Raw genomic sequence first — 12,534 nt, 5'->3', positions numbered from 1 at the left:
CAGGAGCATAACATCATGCTTGGTGTTCTTCCTTATGTCTGTGGCTTGTAGCTACAATGAAATAAAACAAAGGCACAGACGACAAAGTGACTCGTCAACATGAAAATACCCCAAACATACCTTATCCTTTCTATGCTGGGTGACCTCAATATGAGCAGAGCCTGCCCAGGGAGTTCTGTCATATTGACTTAGCTACCAGGAGGTTGGGGTTGAGTGAGATCAGCATTAAATTTTAACCACTCTTCAAATAACATTTTTGAAATCAGTAATATGGGTCCCGAACCCTTGGCTTTGCAACAGAATTGGGTTTCGCTGTGGATGCTGTGAAGATGATGATGTACTTGCTCTTTTTTACTCTATTTATCTGGATTCAGGAGAAGAATGCCTTCGCACTTCCAAGGTAAATACCTGCTGTGGCTGTTGGGTTCTTAGTGTGTGATGTGTGGGACAGGGAAAATATTGAGGCACAGTAGTTCCAAGTTGCATAAGAAAACATTTGGCAAACGCTGACATTTATTTATCGCTCTTGTAATTGGATCTGTGGTTCAATTTAATATATAGATGGTGGAGGAAATGAAATTATTCCAAGTCTTCTTTGAATCCATAAATCCTATGTTTTTAATCATATTAAAACTATTCTTTCCAGCCTAAGTGCAAATCAATTCAGTTCATTCAGTGCTTTTGAATGCCAATAAAGGGCATTTGAAACTTAATGGGAAAAAATAATTTGTTTTGTTTGCCTTAAAACAAGACCTTAAATGAATTACTTCTTGAGGTAGAAAGAGAAACCATTTCAGAAAGTGCTAACAATCTGTTTTCTTTCTGAAGCGGCTTTTATGACTGTTTCTCCAGTTATAAATCATTTCTGAATAACTGTTTTGTATCTGTACAGTGTTTCAGAAGCAGCTTATTGTTACCTATCTATAAACTTCCAAAATGGCCTGAAACCAAATAGGTTGTTAAAACATGGGAGCATATGTCAGAGATGAAGACAGCCAAAGTGCTTTTATTTTCTGTATGGGCAGGTGGTTTAAAACCTGCAATGTCTTAATAGGTAGAACCAAAAAGATAAGTGGTGATATTAAACAAGCGGAACAACCTATATGAGATGTGATTAAACACATCGTGCTCTCAGAACCCAAATGCCCACACAAATAAGAACTCACAGTCCTTCTGTGACTCTGTATCCCAAGTCAGTGTTGCTCTTAAGACTGTGCCTTTAAACAGAGTCATTTATCTCTGTTTTGTGTTACAACAGTATTTTGTTGTGGATTGCCATGGAGGTGGAGGGGTTAAGATAAGAGAGGAATTAAATAAACCTGTAGGTGAATTCAGTGGAGCAATATTGCTCTGTGGTGCTTGGAGGCTCATTTATCTAACATGCAAATAAAACACTGAATCCTTACAGAAGAGTATGGTATTTCCCACTAGAAAGCATGAGGCTAGCCCTCTCAGCTCCAGTTATGAAAACGTCTAAACTAGCAAGATTTTAAAGGTGATATATTTTATCTGACTTTTTACTTTCACTTGACTGCCAGGGCTGGAGGAATTAATGGTTAGGTATTAAAGTTTATGGTGTGATCGTTGCATCTGGACCTCTAAGAAAAGTACAGAGTCACAGAATCACCAAGGTTGGAAAAAAGAACTCCAAGATCATCCAGCCCAACCATCCACCTACCAGTATTTCCCCATTAAACCATGTCTTTTAGTACAACATCTTGAACATCTTCAGGGATGGTGCCTCAACCACCTCCTTGAGCAGCCCATTCCAGTGCTTGTTTTGAAGATGCTGGGATCTGTGAGCAGAGCCTGGCATGGTGGGGTCACTGGTATCAGAGCACATCAGTGAGAGGGTGGACAGGGAGAGTGGGAATTGTAGCACGAAACCTCATACAACATCCCTCTCCCTACCCTGAGAAAAGTCTCTCCCAGACAGAAGAAACAAATTCACTTTTAAGATAGCCCTAAACACAAAGTTTGGCGTGCACTTGTCTAATGAAATAGTTGAAGTGCCACCCCTGCCTACCTCTGATTGCCTTTGGATGCTCTGTCAGATGATGGCTGAGGCAGAAAAAAAGGCTGGCATGTTGTTGGTTCTGCATGAGAAGCAGCAGTGATTGTGTGGAGCCCAGCTAAAAGTAGAAAAGATGAATCACCTGGTTGCCAGATGCTGTCGGGTCTTGGTTTGAAATCAGTCACAACAATGAGTTCTGACAGTCGTGTTACACAGCTTGAAAGTGCTTGTTTTGAGAACTCTGTCTGCTTTTTCTTTTTTTTTTTCAGCCAGGGCTTGTGGGTACATAGGGCTTCCTTTATGCACTGCCACCAGCGCCATAGGACTGAAAGGATGAGAGTCATCCAGCCCCCCCAGAAATGATAATAAGGGCCCAGCTTACTCTGTGTACCTGAATTATTTTGTTTTATTCACATCACAATGCAATTTTGAACTACATGTCCTGCAGAGTGCTGAAGATCAGGGCTGGGTTTATCCAGCAAATGGGCATTAAGGTAGCATTCAGATGATGGAGATCTCCTTAAAGAGATGAAGTACTTCCCCCTTGCACTGGCTACTCAGCTCTTGCATATATACAACTGGCAGAAGCAGAGGCTGGAATGGAGCTCAGCACCTTCACTATGAAGCTTCTTTGAGTTCATGGCAGACAAGTCAGCGAAGATGAGAAAGACCAAGTCTACTTCCCTAGCTTTGCTCTAGTTTCGAGTGCTTGCACTTCACCTAAATACTTTTGTTCTTTCAGAGATGAAGTTTTGTGGGCTTTTCCGAAAACAGACAAACAGGTTGAAGACCTTCAGAGTTTACTGAACACCACCGAGGTAAATGTTTCCCAGTGTCTGTCCGGTCTCTACCACAAACTGTACTGATTGTTTCATAATGTTATAGCAATGCATTATATCAGCTCAGACTTCTGCAATTGATTTTGTGTACCAAGACACTGCAAAACTGGTAAAGCAGCAGCATAAAGTAAGTAGAAAACATATTTGCTAGGAGATCTTGGCACATTAGTTCAGTCTTGACCAATGTGACTTGTAGAGCTTTGAAGATAGGAATTGAATTTACGATATAAAGAGATAGTTTTCTTAAAGCCGCATCTTATTCACATTCTAAGTCTGTTAAGCATTACATTTTTATTATGTCAACCTTTCATTCAGTAGGACTATTTAGTTAAAGTGAGGCATCTCTTCCTTTTCAAAAGCATTTCCCCAATCACATCCTCACAGTTTGAAGCCAACAGCCAACACTTTACAACAAAATGTGCAGTGTTTCCCTTGGCCAACATAATTTTTAGGATGATTGAGGATGTGTCTTGGATGATTGAGAGTTTTTGATACCACCCACATCCTGTCTTTCTCTGTCCTCTGCTGTCTCTCCTAGCATCGTATCCTTCAGTTCACACACCTTCATATCACTTTGTTCTTTTCCATCTCCACAGGCCAACTCAAATATTCATCTCCTTTCTTGTAACAAAATAGATCTCCCCTCCTCCATCTTTTCCTCAGTCCTGTCATTCATCACTTTCTTATGCACAAGAGCCTCAACAAGCCAAGAAGAGAGAGGGGAAGGTGAAAGGAAAGGGAAAGGGAAAGGGAAAAGAAAAGAAAAGGCAAGGGAGAGGGAAAGGGAAGGGGAAACAGTGACAAAACACAGTCCTCATGGGGGACTTCAGATATTTTGATATCTTTAGGAGGGACAACACAGCAGGGCACCAGAAATCAAAGAGGTTCCTGGAATGTGTTGATGATAACTTCCTATGATCCTATGAAAAGGAAAGGGAAAATAAAAGGAAAAGAGAAAAGGAAATACAGTGGGGAGATGGAGATGGAGAGGGAAGATACAATGGTATCTCCCAACAAATCATCTTGATTACAATATGGCAACAAACAAACAAAACCAAAAAACACCAGCCAACTGAAAATTATCATGTTACACAAAGGATCATATAGCTCACAGGCTGCATGTAGCTTTCACTAGAAGATCCAGATGCAGGAACGCTTGGACTGAGTCTTTGGTAGCTGCCCTGGGGGAAGTATTGACCATTGCTAATGATGGTTAAAGAAACGAATTATCATATGCATTATGAAAGCTTCCCTATAACCCCCATTCATTGCTCCTCTGTTACCTCAGCTACATCAGTCTCAATTTCCTTATTTTCCCCATTCTCAATTTAAAGAATGTCTACATCAATGAGAAACTAAATCTGAACTGGTATATGTGAACATGAATGTTATGACAGTCCAGGCCACAGGGAAATCGGTGCTGGTGAGCAAAGCATCACTCTTGCATCTTGGATGCTTTTTCCAAGCAGTGTTGAACTGCTGATGCTGCCACTACCCTGCTGATAATGTCTGAGATGCTCCAGAGTTGATGACACGCATATGGCACACAGCAGTCCTATACCTGGGGCACAATTCTTAAACCATTTATTGCCCAAAATTTTGATTGAAAACATGGGAGAGTTTTCCATATGGATTTGCAGATAGATTCTGTCTGAGAAATGAATGAGGTAAACAGCTGACAGCTGACATAGGACTGGAAACATAGTGCCCTAAGTAGAACATAATATTACTGGTGCAATTGAAAGGAATAAAATAAACACTGCTGTCTAGTGACTCCAGGCTGCATCTCTCTTTAAAAACACATCCAAGAATGATGGTGACCTTTTTCACATTGTAAATTTACATTGTAAAGTCATGCATAACTTTCTGTTCGCTGTTGCTCCTAGATCTTTTGCTATTACTTCTTCCAAAGTTTCATTCTCTTATTTTGTAAGATTTAATTTTGCCGAGAAGAATCTCATTTTCTTATTTTCTTCCAGTTTCTAATCTCTGTATTGCTGCTTCATCTTGACTTATACTCAAACCACTCCTGGCATTTATTTCCTCCCTGATCAAAGTAATCAGTGAACACAATAAGTACAAAGACTGGTCTGATCTTCATTAATTCTCCAAATACCCTCAGGGAAAATAACTCTCAGCAGACTTGAAAATCTGTAACATAATAATGGGCTAAACATATCTGTTATCCTAGAAATGCTATCTCAGTAAAGGTTATGTTCCTGTCTTTGTTCTTGATTTATGAATTTATGTGCAGAAGTCATTATAAAAATCCTTAAATACACACATTTCATTTCCAGCAGTAGCAGAATGCTATAACACAACACACATTAAACTGCTTTTTATAAGCAGTCTCTTAAATTGAAAACATATGCTTCGAATATTTGCAAAATACTTACTAAATGTTAGTATTGTTTTCTTTTCTTTGTTAAAAAGAAAGTAAAAATGAAAAGAGATAAAACATTCCTGGAAACTTTGCAGGTCATTCTCTGGCAACCTGTTGTTGTTGAAAATATCCAGAAGAACCAAGAAGTCCATTTCTATGTCAATGCATCCAGTACAAACAGAATAAAAGCAGGTTTAAGGCAACTGACCATCCTACACAAGTATGTATTTATTTCTCGTCAGTAATGTTTCAGTGCACTTGTTTGGAAACACTGTTTTTTTATCAGGAAGTTGTGCTTTTTCTTTGCCTTTTTATTTTCCTCCAGAGTTTTGATGGGAGATGTTCAAGGACTTATTGAAAAACAGACACTCAACGACACAGTCAACCCACGCAGCTCTTCATCATATTATGAAAACTACCATTCTATGACAGAAGTAAGATACTGTAGTTGTAATCCTCAGTAGATTCATTTAAGGGGTGAAATTTGTCTCATGGTTAAGACAGGAGACAGGGAAAGGAACCATCAACAGGTAAATAATGATCATTGTATTGCTTAGCCACTGAGAACTGTAATTAGTGTGATGCCTATATAAAGGAGGAACAAAGCACCAGACAAAATCTATTATACACGCATTACCTCAGACCACCACTCAAATGCAGCCTACTCAGAAGCAAAATGCAGCAGCAAAGTACACATACTTAAACATTTGAAGCATGAAGTGAATAAGATTTTAACCAAATAAAACTGAAGAGGAATTTTAGGGCTATGCTTAGACTGTGTTGTGACTATATCTCACTGTTTGTTTCAGGAGCAGTCAGTTGGCAAAAGGACATTGGTCTGAATCATTAGCTTTTCTTTCCAGTCAGCTAAAAAGGCAGGATTTGGGGAGGAACAATGAATTCACGTCCAGACTACTTTCAGGAATGAAGGAAAACACCACGGAAAAAGATCTATATACTACTTGTTTCACTTTATCTTTGCAGATCTATCACTGGATGGAAGAAACAGTGAGAGTCCATTCTGACCTACTAGAGAAAATTTATATTGGATCATCATATGAAAAACGACCACTTTATGTCTTGAAGGTACAGTTTTGTCTTACTGAGAAATCTTTCCAGGTACTAATGTAAGAAAGTGATGAGGTTTGGCCCTACCATTGTCTTAAATCTATATTTAAATGCACATTTCAACAATGTGTAAATGTTTGCCTTAGAAGTCTGCTAGGTTCTTCAGATAAGGTGCCATTATGCTAGATAAAGGCATTTGGACATGTTGGGTCATAAAGAAGTCACCTCATCTAGGCCATCGTCCAAAGGCATGAAATATTGGCATGGTGGATTACCTTCCTCCACTGACTAAAACACCAAAATGATCCGTTGCCCTGCACAGATGGTGATCTGATATCCTGGCATGAGGGCCTGGTGCCATCACTGTGTCTATGTCAGGACTTTGCTGCAGCCAGCCTGAATATGGCCCTCTGCCCATGCGTGAACATACATGAGAGCAGTACCCTGGTCCAGGAGCAATTTAAGCACTACCCATGAGACGGAAGCTTCTGTTTCCACCTTGGTTACCCTTTTTGCTTCTACTTTTATGTGCTACGTTTTACAGTAGCGACATTTTAATATAATTTCTCTGTTGTCAGCTTTCTAAAAGGCAGGAGAACCCCAAAAGTGCTATATGGATTGACTGCGGTATCCATGCTAGAGAATGGATTTCTCCTGCTTTCTGTCTGTGGTTCATAGGCAATGTGAGTAGACACTATACCTGATTATCATTTTCAGAGCAAAGAAAAATAATTTTAAGCCAATCACCTTCTCTTTCTGTTTTCACTCCAAGCTGTGTAACATCTTAATCCATTTACTTTCACAGAACCAACATCGGTTTTATGCCTAAAACAAACATGTAGCAATGAACGTGTTTGTGTATGTAGGTGCATATCAGTAGATGGAGTTATGTATGTGTAAGGGAAAGACAAATGGATCAAGTGCAAAACAGTTCAGAGAGATTCTAAGGTATGTCTGTTGAAGTACATGGACCAACAACCCTTAGCTACATGTATAGCACCCATTCATGATGGGATGACAGTACACTGTGGGCTTAGCAAGAGCAGCCCTCACTTGCAGCCCCAGACCAACAGTGGCATCTAATCTTTGATATCTTTTATATCTACACTGCTCAGGATACTGAACGAATGTATGCCAAAAGATACCAGATCCATGGTTTGCACTCTTAATTTTTCAATTTGAGGCATCTCAACTTGTGATGCTGAATTGATGGCCCATTTCTTTGTACGATCTAAGGAAAAGTCTTCTAAAGCCCTTATGTCTAAGGCAAGGTTGCCCCGGTTGCTCATTTAATGTGCTGGAACATTATTTATTGTTATTTTTCATAAAAGCAAAGTTCAGAATCAATGTAAATTAAATGAGATTGAGATCTCATCATCACCAGAACTGTAGTCAAAGTAACAGCAAAGATGAGTCCTTAAAATATGAAATATGGTTTGTCCATGACGGAACTAAATGATGATGATAAGAAATGTGCTCCTTTCTGCTCTTAGTCACAACAATTAAACTTCAACAACAACATTTTAAAGGAGACTGCAGGAATTAGGAGCGGGCATATCTGAATGTACCTTCTGACCCACTCATAATCCCAGCCTGCAAGGTTCCCTTAGAGAGAAATGTATCTGCTCTTTTCACGCTGCTCCAGATAATTACCAGCTATGCTGTCAGTTTGGCAATGACATGTCCCTGCAGCATTGTTCAGAATTAACAAGCTGAACATTTAGCTTCTCCATCCCCTTGATCTGATCTACACGTTTTAAACTCAAGTTTTATTTCTACATCACTTCATGAGGTAACGCTTTAAAACTTGACATTAATACCCATCTGCACACACATTAAAATCAGTAGCTCTCTGCGGTGAATAGTAGACATTCTTTATAATGTTTTCATTCTTTACCATTTAATTTTGTTGTTATGTTGTAGAAAGACTGACATTTCTCTTTTGAGTCACAGAAAGTCCATTGCCTGAGGAAAATGGGGAAGGGTTGAAAATGAAAGAATATGTTTTAAGTAAGGCATAAAGAAATATATATACAGATATATATCTCCCTCTTTAAATGATAAAGACTTAATCAATCCTAATAGTTTAAAAAACCCTCACTTATACAAACTAAAATCCATGCCTGGGTAGTGGACAACCAACCAGGTTAGGTATTATCAAAGCAAAGCCTTCAAAATGGGCTACTAGCAATGTAGCTTGCTCTCTGCATACAAGTGAATTAAACACATAATGAAGCCAGTGGAAACAATGTTATGTATATCAGCCACTCAAAATGTTATTGCCTGGTTTCTTTCTGCTTGCTTTATTTTTTGCTACCTTTGTGGTATTTTGAGAGGGAGGGAGTGTTCCTACCATTTGTACAAGCAGTGAAAGATCAAACCTTCCTACTAATAGGCTTCAACTCTATCTCATCACCACCTGTAGGTAATAAAAGACTACAATGTAAACGACTGGTGTGATAATTGCAGTTATTTGCCACAGGCCTCCACGTGCCTTCCTTGGAAGGTAAGAAAGCCATCATTACGAATGCTTTTAATAAGATCTTTCTGTGTTTTATAGGCAATCCATTTGCGCGAGAGAGATCGAATCATGACAACACTTCTGGAGCACTTTGATTTCTATGTCATGCCCGTGATGAATGTGGATGGCTATGAGTACACATGGAGCAAACCCTCTGTATGTAGAGATTTCCTGACTGACTGGAACACACTGACATGCTCTTTATAGGAACTATCACTGTGTGTGTCTAGGGCACAATTTCCATCCTAGAATTACATGCCCCAGATTTTTCATCTGTGCTTGGAATTTCTGCATCTCTGCCCTATTTAAACCACAACAAGTCTTGAAACTAAGTGCTGTGTGAATCAGAGTAATTTTGCGTTTTCCAAGATGCTGGAAATGCAACTGAAACAACTGAAGCTGGGATTTTTAAGCTTCTAGATGTCAGAAAATGCCTTTGTAAAGATACAAAGCCAGCACAAGCTGAATAACACTATGCATCAGAGATTACAGTCAGTAATTCACTCCTTTCTCCTGTGCAACAGTTCAGTTCTTGGAGTGCTTTTATTTCACTCTTTTGATCTTCAACCTAGTTTGGCTTCTATTTGGATAGCCCCCCACACACACATTAACAGATGCACACCAAATTTCCATCTTTACACATGCTGCTAGCAATGTACAGAAAGATAGGACTTGGGCTTGTAAACTCATACCTGGCTAAACAGTGTGGCTTCTTCCCTTCTCCTACAGTCCCAACCCATTGAAATCAGAGCAGATGTGACTAATTCTCACCTTATGCGATGCCTCTTTTCATTGTAAAGTCTCACTGGCAACCAGATTGTGGTTTTATAATCTTCCTTGGCCTCCCATCCCTTCCTTGGCATGTGGCCTCTGTAGAAATACAAGTGGGAAGTCATCACTCTTAGCTAAGTGAGATGCTGCCCTCATTTTTCACAGCTGGATGTGATTTGTTTGTCTCTTTTCACAGAATCGGCTGTGGAGAAAGAGCCGCTCATCGCACAGTAACAGTGGCTGCATTGGTACTGACATGAACAGGAACTTCGATGCACAGTGGTGTGGTATGACCTTACTTACTTTCTGTTGTAACTCTGCCTCAGATTTTGCCTACAGATTTGGTAATTTTGAAAAAGTTTTCACAAAAAGACAAATGCACCTAAATAGCATCTACAAACTGATGAATGGCTCCCTCGCCAACATCAAATACAGGGGCAGGATGACTTCCCCAGTCCTGCTCACCACACCATTCCTGATACAGGCCAGGATGCCATTGGCCTTCTTGGCTACCTGGGCACACTGCTGGCTCATATTCAGCCTACTGTCCATCAGCACACCAAGGTCCCTTCCCATCAGGCAGCTTTCCAGCCATACTTCCCCAAGCCTGTAGGGTTGCCTGGGCCTGTTGTGACCAAATTGCAAGAGTCAACACTTAGTACTGTTAGATTTCAAGGAGGCATCTCACGACCTTGTTCCTGACAAATTTAAAGAGACGGGAGTGCTTTCATCTTCTTCTTTAGGACTTTTTATTTAGCCTATATTCTCTTTTCTTACAGGTAGAGGAGCATCTCCCAATGAGTGCTATGAGACATACTGTGGACCATATCCAGAGTCTGAACCCGAAGTGAAAGCCGTGGCTCGCTTTATCAGAGATCACAAATATATCATTAAAGCATATATAACAATGCACTCTTACTCCCAGATGGTATTGTTTCCATATTCTTACACAATGGACAAAAGCAAAGACCACGATGAGCTGGTAAATCCCCCTTCCTTAAGTTTCACATTTCAGAACTTCTTATCCTGTTCGGTTAGGATTGTAATGAGGGAATCACAATGTTATGAAGATTGAGAAATAGGAAATGAGCTTTTTCCTGCCATTCTTAAGAACTTACAGGGTTTCTGGGCTAGTCTATCAGTGTGTAAGCTAGCCAGCTACTTTTGAAGACCTTAGGAAAATTGAAATACTTATTCCACATTGTTAGCACATCATCAGTCAATGGTACTTTGAAGCTGATGGGGAAAAAAAGAGCAGAGTCACAGTTTTTGAACACTTTGAAAGGACATCTTTGTAAATTTGTGCTTAAATTGCATGGTTTGCATGTATATAACCATAGGTGGCTAAGCTGTATGGAAGCACTTGGGCATGTTATTCTAAAAAATACACTCCACTCTCGTATGCAATGAGGTGATCTGGCAAATACTCACTATTTTTATTAAAGGCTGTTTGCTAGAGTTACTTATTTAAAATGATAGACAGCTTAGAAATATTCTTTTATTTAAAGACATCAAGTCCCCTAGAGCAAAGAATTCCTCCTCTCACACTTCCTAGGTTTCCTGCAGTGGTCCTAGGCTCCAAGTGCTGAGGCAACAAGCTCTTTTATTTGAAACAAGGGCTCTTGTATAGCACTAAAAATGGACCAGAAATGGTGTAAAATCTGATTTGATTCTTTGGGATTTGTTATATGGCAAGAAAACACATGCCTAAGGTACACGTGATATCTTCTACAAGCCCTTACAGAGAATAAGAGGCTATAAAAATACAGGGTTGACATTTGCACACGCTGGTAGTGATCCAAATACTGTTGTCATTTTTAACCATATGCATCACCTATGACACTTAAGATATATATATCTTTTTAAACTTCATGTTCCATGGATAAGAGGACTGTAAAAAGCACACAATATATGCAATGGAAGCATCCCATTTTGACAATGTCCCAGACAGTCCAATGTTGTGTTTCCATTGGTGACCACTGCCAGTGCATTCAGGAGGAAGAATAAAAATGAAGTGGGTGGCAAGGTCCAAGGTATGGTTTTATCTACAGTAGGAAAGTAATGTCAGCACAGGCTTATGCTGAAAATTTTAATGACATTTTGTGGGTTCTCTGGAGACTTTTATATGCATGTTTAAGTAAGATGAGATCTTCAGCATGGTGTAAATAAATCCTAACTGAACGTATATAATAACGAGGCTATAAAGCTAATAATGCTTTATTAATTTCAGGAAAGCCTGGCAAAGAAAGCAGCTAATGCTATAAAGAGAACAACAAAGAAGATTTATAAACTTGGTCCCGGTGCACAAACAATTTGTAAGTACTATTTTTTTATTACAACAATAAGCATGACACCATATGCTCGTTAGCAACAGGAAATAGCTTCTGAACTGAAAATATAAGCTGTGTTTTGACGTAACTTTTTCTCTTTTCATTATACAGATTTAGCTCCTGGAGGTTCAGATGACTGGGCTTATGATCTTGGCATTAAATATTCTTTTACCATTGAGCTTCGGGACACAGGAACTTATGGATTTTTGCTTCCTTCTGCACAAATCAGGCCAACCTGTTTAGAAGCACTTTCTGCTGTCAAAGAGATCGCTCAACATGTTCTTCAAAACTTGTAACACTGACTATCATTTATTCCAGCATGACTATATTTAGGTAACTCAAATAACAATTACAAGTATTTCTGCTTTACTACATTTATTTTATACACTGTCTAACACTATAAGGGAGCACAGGCCTTATGAGGAGCGGCTGAGGGAGCTGGGATTGTTCAGCCTGGAGGAGGCTCAAGGGAGACCTTATAGCTCTCTATAACTTCCTGAAGGGAGGTTGTAGTGAGCTGGGGGTCAGCCTCTTCTCTTGTGTCATTAGTGATAGGACCACAGGGAATGGTTTTAAGCTGCGCCAGGGGAGATTCAGGCTGGACATTA

General features: G+C 39.6%; 1 protein-coding gene across 1 annotated transcript; it reads left to right on the top strand.

Moving 5' to 3' along the window:
• The first annotated feature begins 275 nt into the window (after positions 1-275).
• CPB2 (carboxypeptidase B2) lies at positions 276-12,295 on the top strand. Its single transcript, XM_015851772.2, has 11 exons — positions 276-400; positions 2,757-2,832; positions 5,332-5,456; positions 5,562-5,670; positions 6,221-6,322; positions 6,883-6,987; positions 8,865-8,981; positions 9,793-9,883; positions 10,376-10,578; positions 11,827-11,911; positions 12,038-12,295. Exons 1-11 carry the CDS (start codon positions 330-332, stop codon positions 12,220-12,222), a joined length of 1,269 nt encoding a protein of 422 aa, XP_015707258.1. The 5' UTR covers positions 276-329; the 3' UTR covers positions 12,223-12,295.
• The last annotated feature ends 239 nt before the right edge of the window (positions 12,296-12,534 follow it).

This window comes from Coturnix japonica, chromosome 1 (assembly GCF_001577835.2).
Source record: "Coturnix japonica isolate 7356 chromosome 1, Coturnix japonica 2.1, whole genome shotgun sequence".
In the NCBI taxonomy this organism is placed as follows: Eukaryota; Metazoa; Chordata; class Aves; order Galliformes; family Phasianidae; genus Coturnix; species Coturnix japonica.
This window is presented reverse-complemented; position numbering and strand designations above follow the sequence as displayed.